Source organism: Bos javanicus, chromosome 4 (genome assembly GCF_032452875.1).
Source record: "Bos javanicus breed banteng chromosome 4, ARS-OSU_banteng_1.0, whole genome shotgun sequence".
Lineage (NCBI taxonomy): Eukaryota > Metazoa > Chordata > Mammalia > Artiodactyla > Bovidae > Bos > Bos javanicus.
The window spans coordinates 113,419,326-113,441,115 of record NC_083871.1 but is presented as its reverse complement, the minus strand read 5'-3'; the positions used below and the strand labels follow the sequence as shown (position 1 = coordinate 113,441,115).

At 45.0% G+C, this 21,790-nt stretch overlaps 2 protein-coding genes and 1 non-coding gene across 4 annotated transcripts in view; 1 reads left to right on the top strand and 2 right to left on the bottom strand.

The window, feature by feature from the left end:
* The window catches only part of ZNF862 (zinc finger protein 862), a 32,970-nt gene extending 11,436 nt beyond the window's left edge, over window positions 1-21,534 (bottom strand). Inside the window, exons 1-5 of one of the 2 annotated variants that reach the window (XM_061415110.1) lie at window positions 21,329-21,534; window positions 14,817-14,928; window positions 13,146-13,250; window positions 11,326-12,023; window positions 9,722-9,878 (exon numbers count right to left, since the gene is read on the bottom strand). In XM_061415110.1, coding sequence (XP_061271094.1) covers window positions 9,722-9,878; window positions 11,326-12,023; window positions 13,146-13,250; window positions 14,817-14,928; window positions 21,329-21,352 — 1,096 coding nt within the window. In that variant the 5' untranslated portion in view covers window positions 21,353-21,534. The remainder of the gene's footprint in view (window positions 1-9,721; window positions 9,879-11,325; window positions 12,024-13,145; window positions 13,251-14,816; window positions 14,929-21,328) is intronic. The other variant, XM_061415108.1, reaches the window with a different exon arrangement.
* The window catches only part of RARRES2 (retinoic acid receptor responder 2), an 86,232-nt gene that overhangs the window by 50,425 nt on the left and 14,017 nt on the right, over window positions 1-21,790 (top strand). The window lies entirely within an intron of this gene.
* Window positions 5,845-5,917, bottom strand: TRNAG-ACC (transfer RNA glycine (anticodon ACC)). Its single transcript has one exon. It is a non-coding gene; the product is annotated as a tRNA-Gly (tRNA).

The window sequence follows — 21,790 nt, the reverse complement described above, 5'->3', positions numbered from 1 at the left end:
AAAAAATAAGAAAAAATTCAATTCCGGCGGGGGGGGGGGGGGGGGATCTTACAGCAGAGGAAACATCATCATATGTCACTTTGATTAAAAGTAAATAATACATAATTAGGCAAATAATTCACATTGAATTAACCAAAAAAGTATGATATACCTGTTCTGAGAGGATGGAAGGAAGAGAAGTGGGGGTCTGGGGTGATGTAAGAGGGCCATATCTTCATCCTCCACAGTAGGAATCAATAGATAATATCTAAAATCAATAAATCAGGAATAGCAATAAATATATGCAACAGGATATTAAAGTGTGGTTCTGTCTGCCTGTTTTAAAGGCCCCCTCAAAATAGGAGCCAACTCTTTCCCCATTCCAAAGCTAGACCACCGGAGCCCTACTTGGAAAGAATGGCTGAAACACTGGGCTGTAACCCAAAGCTCCACCACCAAGAGGGAGTCAGAACACTGGACGTGAAGATGTCAGGGAGTTGGATATTAGAGATGTTTCTGGAAAGAGCTGTTGGGTGTACTGTTGAGTCCCCCACACTACCATGGGAAAGGGTAGAGTGGGGTGGCTTCTTTCCTCTGCCTAATGGGAATGACGTATGACCTGCATTTCCTGGAGTTGTGGGACTACTCAGGAACCCAGGCCTAGAAAAAACTGAAGACATAAACTGGCCTAGCTGCACCAAGGCAGGTGGAATCTTAAGATCCCTGACCAGGCATCACACCGGCATCACTTAAATTGGACAGTAGATTCTTAACCACTGGACCACCAGTTAAGTCCCTGTCTCTCTGAATTTGACCATTCTAAGTACTTTTTCAGATTATTTACTGTAAACAGAATCATAGTTTTTATCATTTTGTGACTGGCTTATTTCACCTAGCATAATGTCCTCAAGGTTCATCGATGTTTTGACATGTGTCAGAATTTCCTTCCATTTCAAGGCTGAATAATATTCCATTGTATGTATAGGTTACATTTGCTCATCCATTCATCCATCCAGGGACATTTGGGTTCCTTCCACACTTTAGCTATTGTGAATAATGCTGCTATTCTGTTTTCAGAATATTCTGAAAATATTGCTGCTATTCTGTTTAAACCTTGCTTTCAATTATTTTGGATATATACCCAGAAGTAGAATTGCTGGGTCGTAGGATAATTCTTGGAGAAGGAAATGGCAACCCACTCCAGTACTCTTGCCTGGTGAATCCCTTGGACAGAGGAGCCTGGTGGGCTACAATCCATGGGGTCACAGAGTCAGACACAACTGAGCAACTGACACATACACACATGATAATTCTCTCTTTAGCTCTTTGAGGAACTGCCATATTCTTTCCCAGAGTGACAGTACCATTGTATATTCCCACCAACAAGGCATAAAGATTCTAATTTCTTCACAACTTCATCAGTACTTGTTTTCCATTTTTTTTGATAGTAGCCATCCTAATGGGTGTGAGGTGGTATCTCATTGTAGCATTGATCTATGTTTCCCTAATGATGAGTGATATTATCTTTTCATGTGTTTACTGGTCATTTGTACATCTTCTTTGAAGAAATGCCTATTCAAGTCCTGTATCCATTTTTAATCAGGTTTATTGCTGTTGAGTTTTAGGAGGTCTCTGTATAGTCTGGTATTAACCCCTTATCTGATATATGGTTTGCTAATATTTTCTCCCATTGTGTGTGCTGACTTTGTATTAGGTTTATGTGTTGTTTTTTTTTTTTTCTTTTTCTGGCCATGCCACATGGCTTGTGGGATCTTAGTTCCCCAACCAGGGATTGAACCCAGCTCTAAAGTGAGAGCACAAAGTCTTAACCACTGGACCACTAGACAATCCCTGGGTTATATGTCCTTTGATGCACAAAATTTTACAGTTTTCGTAAAGCCCAACTTGTCTATTTTTTTCTCTGTTGCTTGTGCCTCTTGGTCTATGTAGGTAAAGGTTTGTCAATTTTGTTGATCTTTTCAACATTTGGTTCCACTGATTTTTCTCTATTGTTTTTCTATTGTCTATTTATCTCTGCTCTAACCCTTATCATTTGCTTCCCTCTGTCAGCTTTGGGTCTAGTTTATTCTTCTTTTCCTAGTTCCTTAAGTTGTAAAGTTAGGTTGTTGATTTAAGATCTCTCTTGTTTTTAATGGAAGCATTTATAGCTATAAATATCCCCCTTAGCACCACTTATTCTGTCCCACATCAAAATGATATGTTGTTTTTGTTTTCACTCATCTTTAAGTATCTTCTAATTTCTCTTGTGATTTTCTTCCTTAATCCATTGGTTGTTTAAAGTTGCTTAATTTCCACAATTTTGTGAATTTTCCAGTTTTCTTTGTTATTGATTTCTAACCTCATCCCATTATATTTGGAGAAATACTGTTTAATATCTATTTTTTTTAATCTATTGAGGCTTAATTTGTCACCAAACATAATCTAATGCCTCACGTGCATACGCGAAGAATGTGAATACTGCTACTTTTTGTTAGAGTGCTGTATCTAGTAGATATCTATTAGATCTAGTTGGTTATTGTCTAAGTACTCTATTTCTTTATCTTCTTTTTGGTTTTTCTACTCATTATTGTGACTGGGATACTGAAGTCTGTAACTATTATCATAGAACTGTTTACTTCCTTCAACTCGAGCAGTTTTTGCTTCACAAATTTTGAGAGTCTGTCATTAGGTTTATATATATAATTTTATATCTTCTTTCTATATTGAAACTTTTATAAATATATAATATCTGTGTCTCTTATACATTTTTTTGATTTAAAGTCTATTTTTTCTGATACTTGTATAGCCAACTCTTGCTCTCTTTTGATTATTTGCATGGAATATTGTTTTCCATGCTTTCACTTTTAATCTATTTGTGTCTTTGGGTACAAAATTAGTTTCCTATGGACAGCAAAAAGTTGGATCATGTGTTTTTATCTGTTCTGACAATGTTTTTTGATTGGAGTGTTTAACCCATTTACAATTAAAATAATTACTGATAAGAAGGGACTTATGACTGTCATTTTGCTATTTGTTTTCCATATGCCTTAGGCTTTTGCCCTTCATTTCCATCATCACCGTCTTCTTTTGTGTTTAGTTTATTTTTGTAGTGAAAACATTTAAATTCCTTTCTAATTCCCTTTTGTGTATATTCTATAGCTATTTTCTTTCTGGTTACATGGGAATTACATTTAGGAATTCCCAGGTGGCTCAGTGGTAAAGAATCAGCCTGCCAACGCAAAAGAAAGGGATTCAATCCCTGGGTAGGGACGATCCCCTGGAGAAGAAGATGGTAACCTATTCCAGTATTCCTGCCGGGAAAATCCCACAGGCAGAGGAGCCTAGCAGGCCACAGTCCATGGGATCACAGAGTCAGACATGACTTAGTGACTATACAACAACAAACATGGCAATTAGATTTAACATCCTAAAGTACCAACACTCTTAATTTCAATTTAGCTTAACTTCAATAGTATACAAAAACTGCTCCTTTACAACTTTCCCCATCTCTTTCCATCATTGATGTCACAAAATTACATCTTTATATACATGTGTCCCAAAATATAAACTAGTAATTCTTTTAAATGTATTAAATTATGTAGAAAATAAGATATGGAATTGCAAAAGTTAGAAAATACTAGCTTATAGATTAATAATTGTTTTTTTTTTTCCTTTAAATGTACCAGTCTCTCAAATCATCAGGAAACAAAAGGTACAGTTACCAACCACTGTTACGATAACACCAGCTTTTATAACTGCCCATGTATTTACCTTGATTGAGATCTTCATTTCTCCATAAGCTTTCAAGTTACTGTCTAGTGTCCTTTCCTTTCACCTTGCACACCTCCCTTGAGTGTTACTTGCAAGGAACAACTAGTGGTAAGGAGCGCCCTCAATTTTTGTTTAGCTTGACATCTCTTAATTCCACCCTGACCTTTGAAGGACAGTTTTGCCAGATATGGGACTCGGTTGACTTTTTTTTTTCATTTAGCACTTTGAATATATCTGCCCACTGCCTTCTGGCCTCTGGAAGTTAAATCTGTTTATAATCTTATTGAGGTCCCTTGTATGAGATGATTCACTTCTCTCTTGCTGCTTTCAAGGTTCTCTTTGTTTTTGAAAGTTGGACTACAGTGTATCTCAGTGTGGGTATGAGTTCATCTTACCTGAAGTCTACTGAGCTTCTTGGATATTTGTATTCATGAAGTGAAAGTGAAAGTGTAGGTCGCTCAGTCCTGTACAACTCTTTGCAGCCCCACAGACAGTAGCCCACTAGGCCCCTCTGTCCATGGGATTCTCCAGGCAAGGATACTGGAGTAGGTTGCCTTTCCCTTCTTCAGGGGATCTTCCTGACCCAAGGATCGAACCCAGGTCTCCCACCCTGCGGGCAGATTCTTTCCAGTGTGAGCCACCATGTCTCTGATCAAATCTGAGGAGATTTTAGTCATTCTTTCTTTCCTTTTCTCTCTCTCTTTTCCTTCTGGGACTCCAACAATGTGCATGTTGGTCCACTTGATGGTTTCCTACATGTCCCTTGGGCTCTGTTCATTTTTCTTTGACTTTTTTGTTTCAGGTGCTCCATAATTTCCATTGTCCTATCCTCAAGCTTGCCGATTCTTTATTTTCCCTGCTCAAATCTGTTTTTGTATTCCTCTAGTTAATTTTTCATTTCAGTTGTAGTTTTCAGCTCTCAATCTTCTTTTTGGATACTTCTTTGGTTTTCTCTCTATTGATATTTCCATTTTATTCATACATTTCTGTCTTGACTTTCTCCACATCTCCCTAAAGTTCTCTGAGCATGTTTAAGACAGTTGTTTTAAAGTATTTATTTAGTATACCTGCCATCAGGTCTTTTTCAGGGACAGTTTTTGTTTAATTTTTGCCTCTGAATGGGTCGTACTGTCCTATTTCTTTGTGTGCCTTGTGATTTTTTTGTTGAACACTGGACATTTGAATCTAATAATGTGATAACTCTGGAAATCAAGATTCTCCCCTGTCCCCAAGGTTTGCTGTTTTTATTGATTTGGGTTACCATTATTATTATTTTTTAATTTTTTAATCATTATAGGCTATCTCTGTGCCAAATATCAGCCTGAGGTGTAAACTTAAAGTCCTCTCAGGTCTTTTCGAGTCCTTCCCTAGTCATGCAAATTCACTGTCTTAGTTTTCCTCCTATATGGTTTTGAATGTCCTAGTCTCTAATGTCTGGTTTCCAAAAAAGGAAAAAGAGAAAAAGAGGAGGGGGAAGAATCTGCAGCAATAGGGGAGGTATACAACACTGGCTGCTTACTTCTTGGTCTGCACCTCTGTGATGAGAAGCAGCAGTCAGTGATCAGAGCACTGACCCCTGACTGATATTTAGAGGACAGTGCCCTTTTGGCCCACCCCAATTCCTGCCAACTCTGTTCAACCTGCTCTAGTCATACAGTACAGCCGCTTGCACTGTGATAGGAGAGAGAGATGGGCAGCTGCTACTGTGCTAAGAGCTGAAATTGACAAAACTTAACCACAATTTACTTTCCAACTCTTCCCCTGTAAGCTGAAAGCCTCCGACAGATTTCAGAGTTCCAAAATAGCTACACCAGACAGATTCTACCAGTGCAACTGTTGTCCAGGTAAGGAAACAGATTCTTGGTGCTCTTCCCAGAGTTCTCCTCCTAATCAGGCCAGTTTTGAAGAGTACAGTATTGGTCATTTTATTAATTAAAATTAGAAAACACAAATGTGACTAAAAAGTGATTGGAGGCCTATCTGTTACCTGAGTGTGACAAGTCATGGGCCCCACTCAAGGTTTCACCCTATAAGAAAGCCAAAATGGAGGCCACAATTTGCTTTTATTTTTGGCCTCAGCATGCGGGATCTTAGTTCCCTGACCAGGGATTGAACCTATGTCCCCTGCAGTGGTAGGGCAGAGTCTTAACCACTAGACCACCAGGGAAGTCCCAGGGGCCACCTTTTGAATAAACCCCTGGACCAAACACTCATAACCACATAACCAAATCTTAAACTGTCCTAATTTCCTCAAAATGCTGACTCTGGTTTTAAACAAGATTTAAGTTTCTTTCATGTCAGAGTGACTATACAGCTTCTGAGACAATTAGCTACACACAAGAAAAAGTAAACAGTGCTACTACCCTAGAGAGAATATAATCACAATAAAAAAAATACTCCTTAATTCACATTTTATAAACCGAGCATTACCTGCTGAGAGCCAAACTTTTAACCACTTTGGGTGTGAAGTCTCCCAGTTCATGAACAGTTTGTTTCTTCCTCAATAAAATATTCCTATCAGGAAAGCTCTCTTAATTTTCTTTTAACAATGCAAAGGGTAAAAAAGAAAATCCCCAAAGAGGTGACCCAAGCAAGTGGTGATGGAAAAGAATTGAAGCTGTTTTAGAAATGCATCCTGCTGAAGTTTGTGCTTTTAAAAACAATGTCTATATATGTGTGTTTCTTAGGCATAATGAAACCAGTTACTGGAAAAAACAGCTAAAAATTTTTGGTGAGGAGGACTCAGTGATAGAGATTGGTGGGACAGGAACTGTCATTTTTTTGTTATATGAGAATTATTTCGATTAAAAATATATATAATTATTGGGCTTCCTTGGTGGTCCAGTGGTTAAGGATCCGCCTTGCAATACAGGGGACCCGGGTTCAATCCCTGGTCCAGGAAGATTCCACATGCTGAAGAGCAACTAAGTTGGTGAGCCACGACTACTGAGCCTGCGCGCCTAGAGGCTGTGCTCCACAATGAGAAGCCACCACAGTGCGAAGCCCGCCCACCACAACAAAGACCCAGCACAGCCAAAAAATCAAATAGATAAATAAAGGTCTTTAAAAAACATAATTATGAAGCAATATTTTTAAAGACTAACTGAAATCGTACATGAGACTGAATATCCCTGAAAATGTTTGCCTCAGTTATGCTCCCTTGAGGATCGGTCACCTCTGACTGCCTGCAGCAGTGGCCCCAGAAGTGCTGAACCCCAGGCACAGCTCTTTGAAACTATGGCTGAAATGGTGCTAAAAAACCTTTTCTTTTTGATCTCTTCAGAACAAGTGAAACAGAGGGAATTTGCAAACAGATTCTCCATGTCTTAATAATGGAAAAGTGACTGAAGAGATATAAATATATCACGTGCACACATGTGCATGTTGATACACACACACACACACACACACACACACACACGAAGTCCAGAAAAATGGCCTGGCTTGCAAAGACAGATTCTGACCCTTTCAGGCTACTCTGACCCCAGGGTTGGCAGGCTGGCTCCCGCACCGGTTTAGAGACAGCCCCTCTGGCTCCTGGCACTGCTTCTTTCTCTCTAGCTCAGCAGGGCCCCACCAGGAGGCCAGATACGGCTCACCGTGTAGCAGCTAGCCTCCCAAGCAACACATAAGCCACTCTAACTCCCACTCATGTCACTGAGGGCTCTCCCACTCAGTTTTCTTTCCACTTGGTGACCTGACTTCTTCTCCCAGCTGTGAGGTCCAGCTGTCACTGATGAGCTCACCTGTAGAAAAGGCACTGCACACCTGAAGTGAGTGACCTGCTACTCCGCATACGATGACACCTTTACTAGTAAAAACAAGGGTTACCACATAGTGCCTGTATTGGCTTGTCTGTTTCTGTAATGACAACTATTAATTTCTTAACAGTGAAATGTAACTGAATTTTCTTTTTTGGGGGGTGGGGGGAACAAGAGATATCACCAAATATGGCCAAAGTTTGAAACCAGAATTTAAAATACTGAAATAAAAGAACAGCTGGAACTCTACATAGTGATAAACAGTCCTAAATGAGCAAGTCCACAAAAGTAAAGGTTGGCAGAGGAAAGCACTAAAATCAAAGCACAAACCTCTTCTTTTCTCCATAATCAAGTGACTGCCCTCTACAAGTTCAGTCCTATTGATAAGACAACTGGTGGGGCCATGGAGGCTGAACCTGACCTGGAAAATACCAGCTGAAAAGCTTTAGTCGACAACAGTTTAACTGCTGCACAACTGACAGATTAACATTAAATCTGACTGCATCAAATTGAGACTGTCTTTTTAAAAAACAGGTACCATAATAATAAAATCTAAAAGAACAAATCTACTAGTTGTAAGTCCTAACAAGAAAAACTACAGAACTAGCTGGGTTTCCTCGAATGAAAAGAGCACAAGGAAATCGACAGCGCAAATGTGCTGCGATGCAGTCTGAGGCCCACCGGACCACAGAGACCCAGGACCCAAGCCAACCCCAGCCTCACCCCAGGGCAGTAGCCCCTTTCTGCACCTCAGTTCTCCCGGAGGAGAGGCCTACTTACTGAAGATTTCCCCACTTCCGAACATATAGAAGTTAAAAAGAAAAGGATAAAAAATGCTTAGATGACATGGTCCAGCTCAACAACCCAAGTCAGGCCCACGCCATGGGAAACACACTGCTGTACCACCGGTCACCCGTCTTCCCCATGACTTTCCGCAGGGGCCCAGAGGGCAGAGGGCACCACTGCTGCTCATTCCTTCACAGGAAAAACCAACTTCCTGTGAGACTGGTTTCTTACAAACCCGTCTCCCCCTCGCTCACTGGCTCTCTCAGACACTGTGGATGGTAGTAATGTTCTTTGAAGGTGTGCTTCAAAGGCCTTGGCCCAGGACACGAGTACAATACCTCTGTCCTCATGAAAGAAACAATTTTTCACATCCTTTCTCAACATTTGAGGAGCCATTTAAAACTGTGAACAATGATAAGAAGTTGTATATTGGTCAAGGATGTACAGAAAATACTCAGGTGCCCAGGAAAGGGCGCTGTGAGCCGGCAACGTGACACCAGGTAAGCCACAAATACTCGGATTCCTTATTCTGTAGAAGTCATGACCCAGGTCGCTGGTGGAATTCCTAAGTTAGGTACAGCAGCCTGTTCTGCAAGGCTTTTGTTACAATATAGGCTAGTAATAATAACAACAGCGTTTAAGATGAAGAGTTGTCTTTTTCATGCCACGTGAAAATCTGGGCTGCCTGATGGATAAAGGAGGCAAAGAGAAGAACAAGGAGCAAATGCAAGAGAGGAGGCTGTTCCAGGAAGGTGGCAGCAGCGCGTGCGGATCATGCTCTGGGGCCTATAGCCCAGGGACACCCGGGCCGGCCCTGCCCACCCCGCTGGCCCCGGGATGAAGCAGCACTGGCCAAAGCAGAGGTAGGAATCCAGGAGTCCAGCCGGACACCCTTTCTCGCCTCCCTGCCTCCGCTCCCGCCATCCCCAGCTCTGTCATGTCTGGAAGCCTGTCCTCCTTCTGCGCCTGGTTTTCAGCGCAATTAAAGCACTTCATTCTCTGTAAAGCCTGTCCTTACCCCTCCCTCGGATGCCTGGCCACATTAAGCCACTGTCTCCAGCGGCCCTAGGGTGCTTCCTGAACCTCTTTTACAAAGCTTGTGTTATTTTCCAGTTTCTTATTAAAGTGCCTGTCTCTCCCACACTTGCTTGTCTCTTGGAAGCAGAGCCCTGACTCGTGCCCGTTCAGCCAGCACACTGTAGGCGCTCAGCAGGTGTTTGGTGGAAGATGGATGACGACGGGTGGATGAAGAGGAGAAAGAGCACAGCACCCCGAGGCAGGGAGAGTTCTGAGATGCAAAGATCTAATCGCTCTCTGCCTACATGCAGGGAGAGGGCAGAAAGGGGACAAGGACAAGTGGAGCCACCCTCGCGGGTCCCCATATCCAGTGATGGCACAGATAGAGAGGCTTCTCGGATCTTTACCCAGGGACGCCAACAGCTCATAGTTCATCTGCATCACGTCTCTGTACAGTTCCTTCTGCCACTTGTCTAGCGCGCCCCACTCCTCCCGGGTGAAATACACCGCCACATCCTCAAACACCACCGGGAGCTCCTCCAACAGCCCCTCCTCAGAAGGATCCTGCAACAAAGAGTAGCAGGTACTCAGTACTCCTCTCACATCAGACACCCAGCATGATGCTCCAGGGATCCTGCTCATGGCCTGTTTCTCCTGGGAAGCCTGCCAAGAGGCCCAGACGCTCTCTGAAGAATTCAGCTGTCCACCAAAGTCAAAGGAGCAAACGTGTGGCCCAGAGTCGGTAGGTAACAACTACACAAATCTCACCGTGATCCTAGAAGAAAGGGAAGACCCTTCCTCTTCTCTCTGGGAAGGAAAGGACAGGGCACTGAGGAAGAGGGTCTCGCAGAGCCTCGTGGCTGCACCCGTCCTCGAGAGCACCTTCTACTCATCTACCATTGCAAAGGTGGCCACTGCCTCTGAGCCACTGCTGAGTTTCCCCATCAGGATGGAAAGAGCAGTAAAACAACAAGTAAAGATGATCCTGTTCAGTGACTAGGTTAACACACACTTTACTGCTAAAGGAATTCAGGCTATAAAAGGTTAGACCTGTTTATCATCTTCTAATCCTAAACACTGAGGGAACATGAAGGGAAATGAGCTTTGTCCCTTTTCTGGATTCCATAAAAATCCGAACTTACTAACTTTACCTACAATGTTAGGAATAAGGAACGTCTGAGCTCTTCTCAACAGAATACTAGAAGGGGCTGCTCAAAATGATTTGTAGTAAAACCCCGCTTATATGGTGGGGGGGCGGAGTTGAGAAAGGGGGATGGATCTGGCTACTCAGAGACCTCAATTAACACAGCTTCCTTGCAGGGCAATTTTCCAAAGAATCAGAAACTAAACCTGTTGCATTTGATAAACAGGCCTGAGGTGAGAAGTGGAGTCTGGAGGTCTCATCAGTGCAGCAGGGCTGGGAGGAGAGCCCTGGGCTGGCGGCCAGGGGCTCAGCAGGAGGGCAGCACCACGAGCCCCTGTTCTCTGGCTACATCTTAGCTCTTGCCCAACAAGGTGAGTTTAACTACGCTTGCTCCACCCCCTTCAGTGCAGCATTAAAAACACATTACACAAAGTCTGAAGAAACATGAGTCCAAAGTTAAAGCTGAAACATATCTTTTACATTGATTATTTAAGAGCTCTGCAGCTGTTTTTATGGTTGTGGGTTATTTCTGGAGTTCTGTAGTCATTTTAGATTCTGGATAAAGATGGCTTTTCTGAATGTAGCTGTTCTCTTAATGTCAGAAGTTAGAGTATTTGGCCCCACTAATATGTTTTGTTATCTGCCAAAAGGAGATAATAGTAGTAGGGCTGTTGTGGTCAGTAAAGGAGCTGATACATGTAAAGCACTTAAAATAAGACCTGGCACAGCTGAAGCATGGCAGCTTATGGTAACGTGATAATGTTAGCAGCAGCTGTGGCTAATGGAATTGTTCCACCATCATCATGCAATATACATTGTTGTCAGCACGGAATCCTCCCCCTTGAGCCATCATTATAAACATATTACCTGGCCACAGGGTTCAGCAGAGTCATTACATAAAATGTTATCATCTGAGGAACTGCGGATGTCATCAACGATTTCTGTTTGCCTGAAATCAGGGATGCGATCCAGGTACAATGCAGGAATTGCTCCATTCCCTCCAGGGTCCCCCAGGGCAGCTCTCGAGCTGGGCAGGAGCTGGGCTACGTTATCACAGGCCCCCAGAGGCCCTGGGGGGTAAAATATGGGATAATCTGCAGGGAAGAAGGGCCCCTGGCTGGCCAGTACATCACCAGACACCTCCTGGGTGCTCTGGAAACGGGCTGCCCAGAGGGGGTCCCGTGCCGCCAAGGCCTTGACACAGAACACGTGGGCCTTGCTCTTGGCATGGTATTTGAGAGTCTCCACCTTGAATGGTCCGGTATAACCTTCTATTAATCTTGACCGCTTGTCCCTGACAGATGGGTATTCCCGGCAAGCACAGCAAAAGAGAGCCGTCTGCTCCTCATTCATGACCAACCACGGGAACTGCGCAAACCACGACTTCTGGATGGATCGGGGTTTGGAGGGTTTGCTGCTTCTTCCTGCACAGTCTCCCTGGAGGCTGCCTCTCTCTGAGCTGAAGTGGGACAGACAGGCTTCCTTCTGAGGAGGCAGGTAGAGTCCAGCTTCTCTGGATGAGCTCTGCATGTCCATTTCCTCCATGAAGCCCATCTTGGTTTTTCCTATAGAGAAAAGAGACAGGTGGAATTTTCTCTGAAATCCTACAGGTTGAGTCACTGCAACTCAGAGGTGCTCAGATCCACGTTCTATGAAAGCTGGAACCATAGCCACAAAGTGACCCACTGTGTCCCTGTTCTCTTCTCTCCAGCCCCCAGCCCCCCAGGCTCACTTTGCCTAACCCCAAAGAAACAAATGGACTTTAAGAAAAAGTTCTTTTCCCTAATATAAAGGACAGATACACCTGGTCAAAAAGAGAGCTCCACAATTTGACCTGTGCAGCCTAAGACAGTGGCACAGCCTTCAGGAGAGCAGACTTATTTACTAGAGACTGAACACTGAACTCAGAGAATGTAGGGTTAAAGAGGTAATTGAAGCAAACACCACCACTCCACACTTAGCAGGAATCCCCCTCTTTGGTACCCTTGCCAGACAGGCATCTGCACTTGGCTCATGTATCTTCAGAGTGAGAGAACACCCGCCACCCCCCTACTGGGCAGACAATTTTGGCCCCCAGAGAGTTCTCCTTGAGCTGCATCCATCTTGGAGCACCTCCCCCCTGGGAGGGCTACTTCAGCCCTCTCTCACACCACATCCCTTCTGAGAGGCGAAAACTCCCAGGACCTCACTAAGATTTTTCTTCTTTAAGCTAAACCAGAAGTTTCTTTATTCACGCCTTAGTTGAAATGCAGCTTAGACACCTCTAACTGCTCTTATGCACCAACAAGTTCAGATGCCCAGTAGGCAAGGACTTGACAGTATTTGCTCCAGGCCACTGGACCACGAAATGGTCCATTACCAATCCCGGAAGCACAAATCTACTAATAGACTCAATAAGTCCAAAGTTAAGAGCCAAACACAAACCAAAACAAGTCAGTGTCTGTGAAGTCTAGGGCTCTGTGTGGTCCATCTGAGACAGGCTACAAGGGACAGCAATCTTCCCTGATGCCATTCCTGGAGGAAGTAGCTCCACCTCCCTTTTCTCCGGTAGGAGGGGACAGTAGCAGCGTTCGTGTATAACTGGTGCACAGGGAGAAGCAGAGGACGAGGCCAGAGGCCTGGGGCCCAGCTTCCTGCTCCCTCCCTCCAGCAAAGCACCCCTCCTCCCGGGGCAGGTCTAGGCTCACCTGGGTTGGGGCTCAAGTGACTCCTCTGACCTTGGACACTGGCGAGCCACGGTTCTGGCCCTTGCTCAAATTTATAGAACAGCTCCGGGCTGGCAATAGTTGATCCTGAGTCAGGAACAGAGAAAAGCACTATGAGGTCGAATCCAGGTCACACAGGTTAAAAAGGTTATGAAAACTATTGGTTCAGAACAGAAGCTCAAACTCAAATGCTGGGGGGACCAGACAATAATCTGAGGAAACCAAGTGCGGGGGTGGGGGAAGGAGGGGGAAGCAGGGGAGGCTGTGGATCTGAGCCCAGGTAGCGGCAGCTGCTCAAATTCAGGAGAGGCCATCAATTAAATGCAGGGTCAGCACGACCAGACCATCCCAGTTTTCAAGAGAAGCCAGAAATCTTATTTCTATGTGTTCCCCTCCATGGCTATATACTGACAACTAATTTAAGTACTTTTTTTAATATATAATTTTACTGATTTATTTTTGGCTGTGCTAGGTTTTCTTTGCTGCATGGGCTTCCTTTTTAGTTGCAGAAAGCAGGGGCTACTGTTGAGTTAATGGTGTGTAGGCTTCTCGTAGCAGGGGCCTCTCTTGCGGAGCACAGGCTCTCGGGTGGGTGGGCTTTGGTAGTTGCTGTTTCTTGGCTCTAGAGCTCAGACTGAATACTTGTGGTGCATGGGCTTAGTTGCTCTGAGGTATGTGGGATCTTCCTGGATCAGTGATCAAATCTGTGCCCCCTGCATTGGCAGGCAATTTCTTTACCACTGAGCCCCCAGGAAAGCCCCTTATTTAAGCATTTTAAAGAAGTCAAACCAAAAAAAAAAGAGAAAAAAGGTGTAAGCCAAATCTGGCCCAGTGCTACTTTGCAACTTCTCGTTTAAAAGAATCATCAGTTTTCAAACTTTTTAGTAGACACAAAGAACGCAACCCCTCCATCCAAAGAGAGCTGAGACTGTTGGCCCCATAAACCTTAGACAAGGGCCAAGATGAAAAGAAGTAAGGAAATGCATGGTGATGATCATCAAATTGAAATCAGAAGAATATATATGCACAAAGACACAATGAACTACAATCACCTCTGTCCATGGTACTGGAAGTCTATCCACAGAGGAGAGAAAGGACATTCAGAAAATAAAAAAGATGAAAACTATCTACTTGGGCACAAATTTTTAAGTTGTTTCATTTCATTAAACCACTACAACAAGCCTGTGAAAAAGGAAAGCTTGTGAAGAAAGACACCAAGTCTCAAAAAGGCTAATGGGCTTGGCCAGGCCTTGTGGCAGAGCCGGCACTGAGACCAGATTTCCACGCTGCAGATCTGAGGCTTCTTCCACCGCTGCCCACCACCTCCAGTGTCCTCTGGGCACTGAAACAAAACCCACCTTCCAGCAGCACAGTCCACAGGTGGGGCTCCCCCTGCCCCCGGTGCCCTGGGATATGCCGAGGCATCCAGGTCTAGCCCTGGCACACCAAATTTCCCCACTTCTCTTGGCCAGTTTAAGTGGAAAAGAGAAAGCATGATGTGTGAATCCACAGGCAGTTAAGACAGATAGAGGACTGAGTGGATAAACAGCGTCAAGATGCTGGGGGATAAATGGTCAGATTCCAGACAATTCGCAAGCATGTCACAGTCAGACATGGTTGGGAATGCTGTGGGGAAGTGAACAGGAGCCATACCCAGGGGTGCCACCAGCTTGTCAGAACCACAGATGTCCTTCTGCTGCTGACTCAGCAGCACCCACTCCTCCTGAAGCAAGTACACCGTGATGTCGTCAAACGTCACAGGAGCCTGGAAGGGAAAATGACACCAGGTAAGCACCAAGTTCCTCCTTAGTCTTCCATGGCTGTGTTCACAATCACCTGAGGGCACCCTGGGAACAGAGGTGGGATCTACTGGGATCTACTCTGGAAACAGATCAGACTGGAGGAGGGGGCACCGTCAGTCTACACACAGGAGTGCACCTCATCGCTCTCCCCCACTGAGTGCAAGTCACAGAGGGAACGAGACCCCCTTCTTCTAGGGAGGGCCACACCCTGAAACCAAAGTGCTGTAACGAAGGCTGACTCTGGACTCTCACAATCCTCTCCCTGCACGCTCCTCGCCTGCTGTCCCACAGGACCCATTACTTCTCAGCCAGTGCATCAGAAACAACCAACAGTGCTTCTTTTTGCAAAATCTTGAACGTGGTAAATATTCACTTAGGAAGAGGTATCCAATTTCTAGAAATAGTCAAATGTCACTGAGAACTATGACTGTGAATGTGTCAATGATCAAGATGGGCAAGGCTTTAAGACTGAGAACTACATTCCATGGGGCTTGTAAAGGAGCGCGGTTCCACCAGAAAGGGGCAAGGTAATTCAGAAAATGTTTCAAGGAGTTCTGGATTAAGATGGCAAGTTCAACAAGTACACTGAATTTTGCTTCCTCCTGTGAATTTAAAAGACACCCTTCTCCCATGAAAAAACCCCAAACGATACACCCACTAGGATGGACAACACAACCAGGGGACAATAGCAATATAACTGTGCTAACTGAAAAGCAGATGAAAAAGTAATAACTGGGCAGATCCAAGAAAACTGAATTCTCACCCAACAGCAGACAAACAACCCAAGTTACACCAGTAAATCAGAGGATTTATTGAGTCTCTCTAGAGAGAGACTCAGGCCCTGGCCGCCCCAGGAACCATTGGCCTGGGAGTGAAGGCAGCAAGGCTAAAATAACAAGAGTTGGGGGAAAACTGTTTGCCAACAAATGCCAGACCCCTTGGCTCCAAGATTGCAAGAGCCTCCTTCCCACATGATCAGAGCTTCAAGTTAGAATTCTGGTTTTCCATTGTTTAGAGTCAGCAAACAACTGGACTACCAAGACATAGCAAAAGGCTCTTTTACACCTGACAGAGTCCAAAACAGATGGGGGTGTGGGGGTGAGGGCAGGGGGAGAAGGATCTGAGGAAATGGATGTGAGGCAGGGAGGAAAACAGTCTGTAAAAAACAAAAGTATCAATAGCCCCAGAGAAGTAAGATATTGCAGCCATGAACCAAGTGGTTATAAAAGAAATAATCAGAAAACACTCAGAATCTGTTGCTGGTTATCCTTTTAAATTTTGTACCACCAACATTTATCAGCTACTCAAAGAAATAATATTAATAAATAAAATTCTCAACAACAAAAAACCCTCCCCTAAAGAAAAACATTTTGGGAAATCACATCCTTGGGGTATCAGCCGTTTCAAAGTGACAACACTGAAGGGACTATTTGGTAAGTCCAAATAGTCCAATGGCTATTTCCATTTATAGCAAGTTATAGTACATTTTTTAAAATTTGCCTGTAACTTTATATTCCAATTTTAAGTACAGGAAATATCTAACTTCAGCAAAGAAGCTTCTTGAGAAAAACAGTATACATAATTCTTATAAGTCACTATTGATTTGTATATTTAAAAATAATTTGAGCATTTTTCTTGTAAATCAATATTTACTGCAGAAAATTTAGACAGAAAGCCAAAAAACAAAAACAAAAAATGCTTTAAGATCATCCACAATCTCCCCAATGAAAAAGAATTAGTATTTACATTTGATATGCAACTTGAAAGTCTTTTGTCTATGAATATGTATGAACAGTTTTAAAAGTAACAATAGAATTGTACTGCCAATGTGTATGTTTTAAATAACTATTCATTCTCAGAGTGTCTTCCAAAGTAAAATATGATTATAATTCCAAAAAACTGCTGCAAGCACACTGCAGGATGGACTCCACTAGAAGCAGGCAATCAGACAGGAAACAGGTACACACAGGATATGGCCTAAGGAGAGCCAATGCGGGAAAGGGGGTAGAAAACCCTCAAGATTATAACGAAGGAAAATCCCAGGACTACTGCACACCAAGGCGACAGGGCAAGCTGTTCCAACCAGGACAGGTCAGTGTGTGACCAAGGGCAAGCAGGGCTCCCTGTTCATTCCACGCACCCTGCCTTCCTGAGGGAACAGGTGGGCATAATGAAAGCCACCGGACCCATCACTCTATGAGTGCCACAAGGACGGAGAACACGGCCAGGGCTGAATGTTTAGATACTAAAGAAGTATCTTCCCACAAGAGCCTTGTGATGACTGCAATGTAAAACACACACCTACACACAGACACACACACACAAATCTGCTTGAACAGGAGGACTTTCTTACCTACACAGACAGCAAGGAATATCCCTGGATGTTCTATTTTAGTGATTCCTACTGTCTATAGGTAGAGCTGAGTTCTGAGCCCAGCACCAAGTTCCCTGGATCTGAGCCTGACTCCCCTTCCTCAGCTCTAGACATTGCCCCACCTGGAACCTCTACTGCAGTCAGGTCAGGTAAATATAATTGTAATCACAACCCTATATTACTCCTTTCTTCCCTCCACACACCCAGTCTTCAGATTCCCCGATTCTGCCCACTTCCACCAACCCACTTAAGTTCCTACTCACAGTCCATCTCTTTCTCAAGGGATTTCCTGTCCACCGAGCAAAGCACTTCTGCTTCCCCCGAGCAGGAAGCCCTTATGATGCCTGGTGCTCGGAAGCTTACACTGATTATCTTATTTTATAACCACCTTCACCATCACCACCCTTCCTCCCATCACCACCACAGGATTTCATAGGCATTAATTCATTTGTTCACTGAATACACATTTTATTTGTTTCTGTGTGTGCCTGGAGATCCTAATATATAAAAGACACAATATTCATCAAGGAGAATAAAACCCCTTGGGAGGTGACAGACAACTATGATATAAGTGCAACAACAAAACTGGGTCCAGAGAGCAAATGAGAAGGGAATCATCACTTCTAGGGGAAGGGGAGGAGGTTTGCTAGAGGTCGGTGACCAGGAACCAGAGATGTTGTTGAGGCAATAAACAAATATACAATAAATACCCCTATCTGGCAGCACCAACAAATCTCCCAGCAGACACAGAACATGGTGTTCATCACAGCACCCACACCTATAGCAGAAAGGCCTCTGCAGACATGTTATCTTGAGTCATTTGAATGTTCAAAAAATACTAAGAACCTATTACATGCCATATATTGCTCCACTATTCTAGCTGGGGTATAGCATACAGTGAGTCAGCAAACATGTGAGTAAATAAATAAATGTGAGAATTTTATACTGTAATAAGGGCTGGGAAGAAAATGAAACAGGATAATGGTATAGAGTGACAGGGAAGTCTTTGACCTCTATCCATTCTTCTGCCAGTGACAAGCAAGACACCCCACACCCAATCCTATAGGCCAAGACTGCCTTTACTTAATAAATATCACAAAATAGCATCAAAGGAAGATTCTAATAATAGATCAATAATACCTCACATGGACCCCCCAGTCTTCCAGCTTTGAGCCAAAAGAGTGATATAAAGAATGGAACTTTCCCTGGCACCTCAGACAGTAAAAAATCTGCCTGCAGCGCAGAAGAACTCAGTTCAATCCCTGGATTGGGAAGATCCCCTGGAGAAGGGAATGGCTATCCATTCCCGTACTCTTTCCTGGAGAATGCCATGGACAGAGGAGACTAGGAGGCGTCAGTCCATGTGGCTGCAAAGAGTCGAATACAACTGAGTGACTAATACTTTCACTTTTAGAATAGCACAGCTATTCTACCCAGGCCTTAGTTACCATCAGTCATCTGCATATCATCTTACATGTCTAGTTTGTTCTGTAATCACTTTATCTTTGAATAACATTCTCATTCCCCAAGCTAAAAAAACGCATACACCTGGAAAGGGTGTCCTTTTGATATCCTGCGATCAAGATTAGAATCAAGAATGAAATTTCCAGTCCCCAAGGTTTTCAATTAGTGATTGGGCCTGAAAAGGATTTCCCTCATAGCTCAGTTGGTAAAGAATCTGCCTGCAATGCAGGAGACCCCAGTTTGATTCCTTGGTCAGGAAGATCCCCTGGAGAAGGGATAGGCTACCCAGTATTCTGGCCTGGAAAATTCCATGGAAGACCATAGGGATGCAAAAAGTCGGACATGACTGAGTGACGTTCACTTTCCTGAAAAGGACATAAAATTTCTCTTCCACTTCCCAAAATATTTGTAGTTCTCTCTTTTCAAACTAAAGACTAAGAAAGTCTACAAATGGACAGAATCGCTTGAAATCAACCTCAAATCACTAATTCCAATTTGCAATGCCAATTGTTTATAGCCCTTCTTCCCCACTACATTTTGCTTCCCCTGTCCAAAATCAGGTTCAGTTTAAAATAAACCTCGGATATTACCTGAGGGCAAGGGCCATTTCCTTTACTTTTTTTGTATCCCCTAAAGCAGGAGTTGGGGCTTCCCAACTCCTGAGTGAGTGAGTTGGGGCTTCCCCCTTCCTGAGTGAAGTCGCTCAGTCGTGTCCAACTCTTTGTGACCCTATGGACTGTAGCCTGCCAGGTTCCTCCATCCACGGGGTTTTTCCAGGCAAGAATACTGGAGTGGGTTGCCATTTCCTTCTCCAGGGTATCTTCCCAACCCAGGGATCGAACCTGGGTTTCCTGCACTGCAGGCATACTCTTTACCGTCTGAGCCACCAGGAAAGCCCTCCCAGTTGGTGCTAGTGGTAAAGAATCCACCTGCCAATGCAGGAGCCATAAGAGACAATGGTCAGATCCCTGGGTTGGGAAGATCCCCTGGAGGAGGGCATGGCAACCCACTCCAGTGTTGTTGCCTGGAGAATCCCATAGACAGAGGAGCCTGGCGGGCTACAGTCCTTAGGGTTGCAAAGAGTCGGACACAACTAAAGTGACTTAGCATGGCACAGCACAGCAAAGCAGGGGTCCCCCAACATTCAGGATCTAATGCCGAATGATCTGAGGTGGAGCTGATGTAAGAATAAGAAGAAGTACACAATAAATACCATGTGCTTGAATAATCCTGAAACCATCTCCCACAACTGTCACCACCCTCCCCCCAACATTATTCCCCTCTGGTCCGTGGAAAAACTGTCCTTCAGATAGCCAGTCCCTGGCACCAAAAACGCTGCGGACCGCTGCCCTAAAGTGCTAAGTATGAGGCTAGCAGGCAGGGCATCTTCAATCTTCCTCTGGTTAGGTTGTTGGACTGTTTATAGGTTGTTACATCTGGAAAATGCACTGTGGAGAGGGCTGAGTAAGGAAAAGATGCTTAAGCAAGGAGTAACTTCTTTTGTAATTCAAAGTCTTTCCCAGTCTTCCCAGGAATAAGTACAGCATCAAAATACCCTCCTGATTCTTTCTCTCTTTTGTCTGTGGGGCCACCCTGCCGCGCTTGTCCACGTTACTGAGGTGAAAACTGCAGGAGAGTTCCTGGAGGAAAGTGGTCATTTCATATTTATCCTGTACTTCCAGATTCTCCATCAACTTAAATTCCTGACCACAAAGGCTTAGTAAACGAGCAATTTTTTTAAAAAAGAGACTCAATCCGCATTCGAAAATGTTTGCTGAAGACATTCCTCTTTGGCCAGAGAAGAAACAACCCTCAAGAACTAGCATCAAAGAATATCCAGAAAGATCTTAGTCCCCAAAGTCTGCCATGGTCTCCAAGTCAAAAGCATGCGACCACGCTGGTCTTTGCTGACAGACTCTGAGCTCCTAGCAATCCTGCCAAACCCACTTAACTGTCTTTAAGCACTCTTCCCCACCTTTTCTTACAACTCAGCTTCTTGCCCAAAGCCTGAAGAAAAATTTACGGGAATATGCTTCTCAGAAATATTCAGATACTCCACGAAGTAGAAATTGGCAAGAAATACTCCAGATGCCAAGTCTTTTGCTTCTCAGCCCTTTCTTGGGAAGAGACATCTAGGCAGGGCCAAGCCCTCACCCTGCCCTCCCCTGGCTCCCAGCACTGGTGTCTTATCCAGCCTCAAAGCCTTAAAACAACACAGGCCTCTAAACGCCAACGTTGGAGAAAACGGGAAGCCCTTACGCATTACTCCACTACGCGGGTCACCCACCCAGCACCAACGGGGCAACCACTCGGCAGAGCGCGGCTGAGCCAGCCGCGGAGGGAGGGAGCGGAAGGCTGCGCGGGACTCGCCGGGAGAGCGAACGAAGAGGCGGGCGAGCGGGCGAGTCCTTCCCTGCAAGGGGGGCTCATCTGCGCGCACTCCTCCTGTAGCGCCCGCCTCGCCGGAGCCCAGACCTGGGACCGACGGGAGGGGAGTGACGGCCCCGGGGCCCGTCCAGGCCTACCTTCCCCGACTCCCTGGGCTCCATGGCCCCGCTTTCGGTGGCCCGTGCCACCCCCGCCACTGCCGTCAGGCCGCCCCCTCCCCCCGCGGCCTGGCCTGAGGAGGCCGCAGCCGCCGCCGCGACCACCTGAGAGAACCCGGATTCCCTGAGGGGAGGGTGCCCGAGAGGGAGGGAGCGCGGCCCGGAATCGGCAGTGCCTCCTCAGAGGGGGCGGTGGCGCTCGCGGCTCCCGGAGAGGCGCGCGGCCGGTACTCGCGTCGCACCGGGCGAACCACTTTACGGCACCCCCCCCAGCCCGGGGCATCATGGGAAGCGCAGTCCAGGCTCAGTAAGCGGCTCCGAGAGCCGCTTGTTGGCTTGGGGAATACAGGGTCTCGGTTGGACAGAGCGGTTCGTTCTCTACCCTCTCCACTCTCCAGGGCCCAACAGTAAGGGCAGAGTGCTCTGATTGGGCTATAAGAT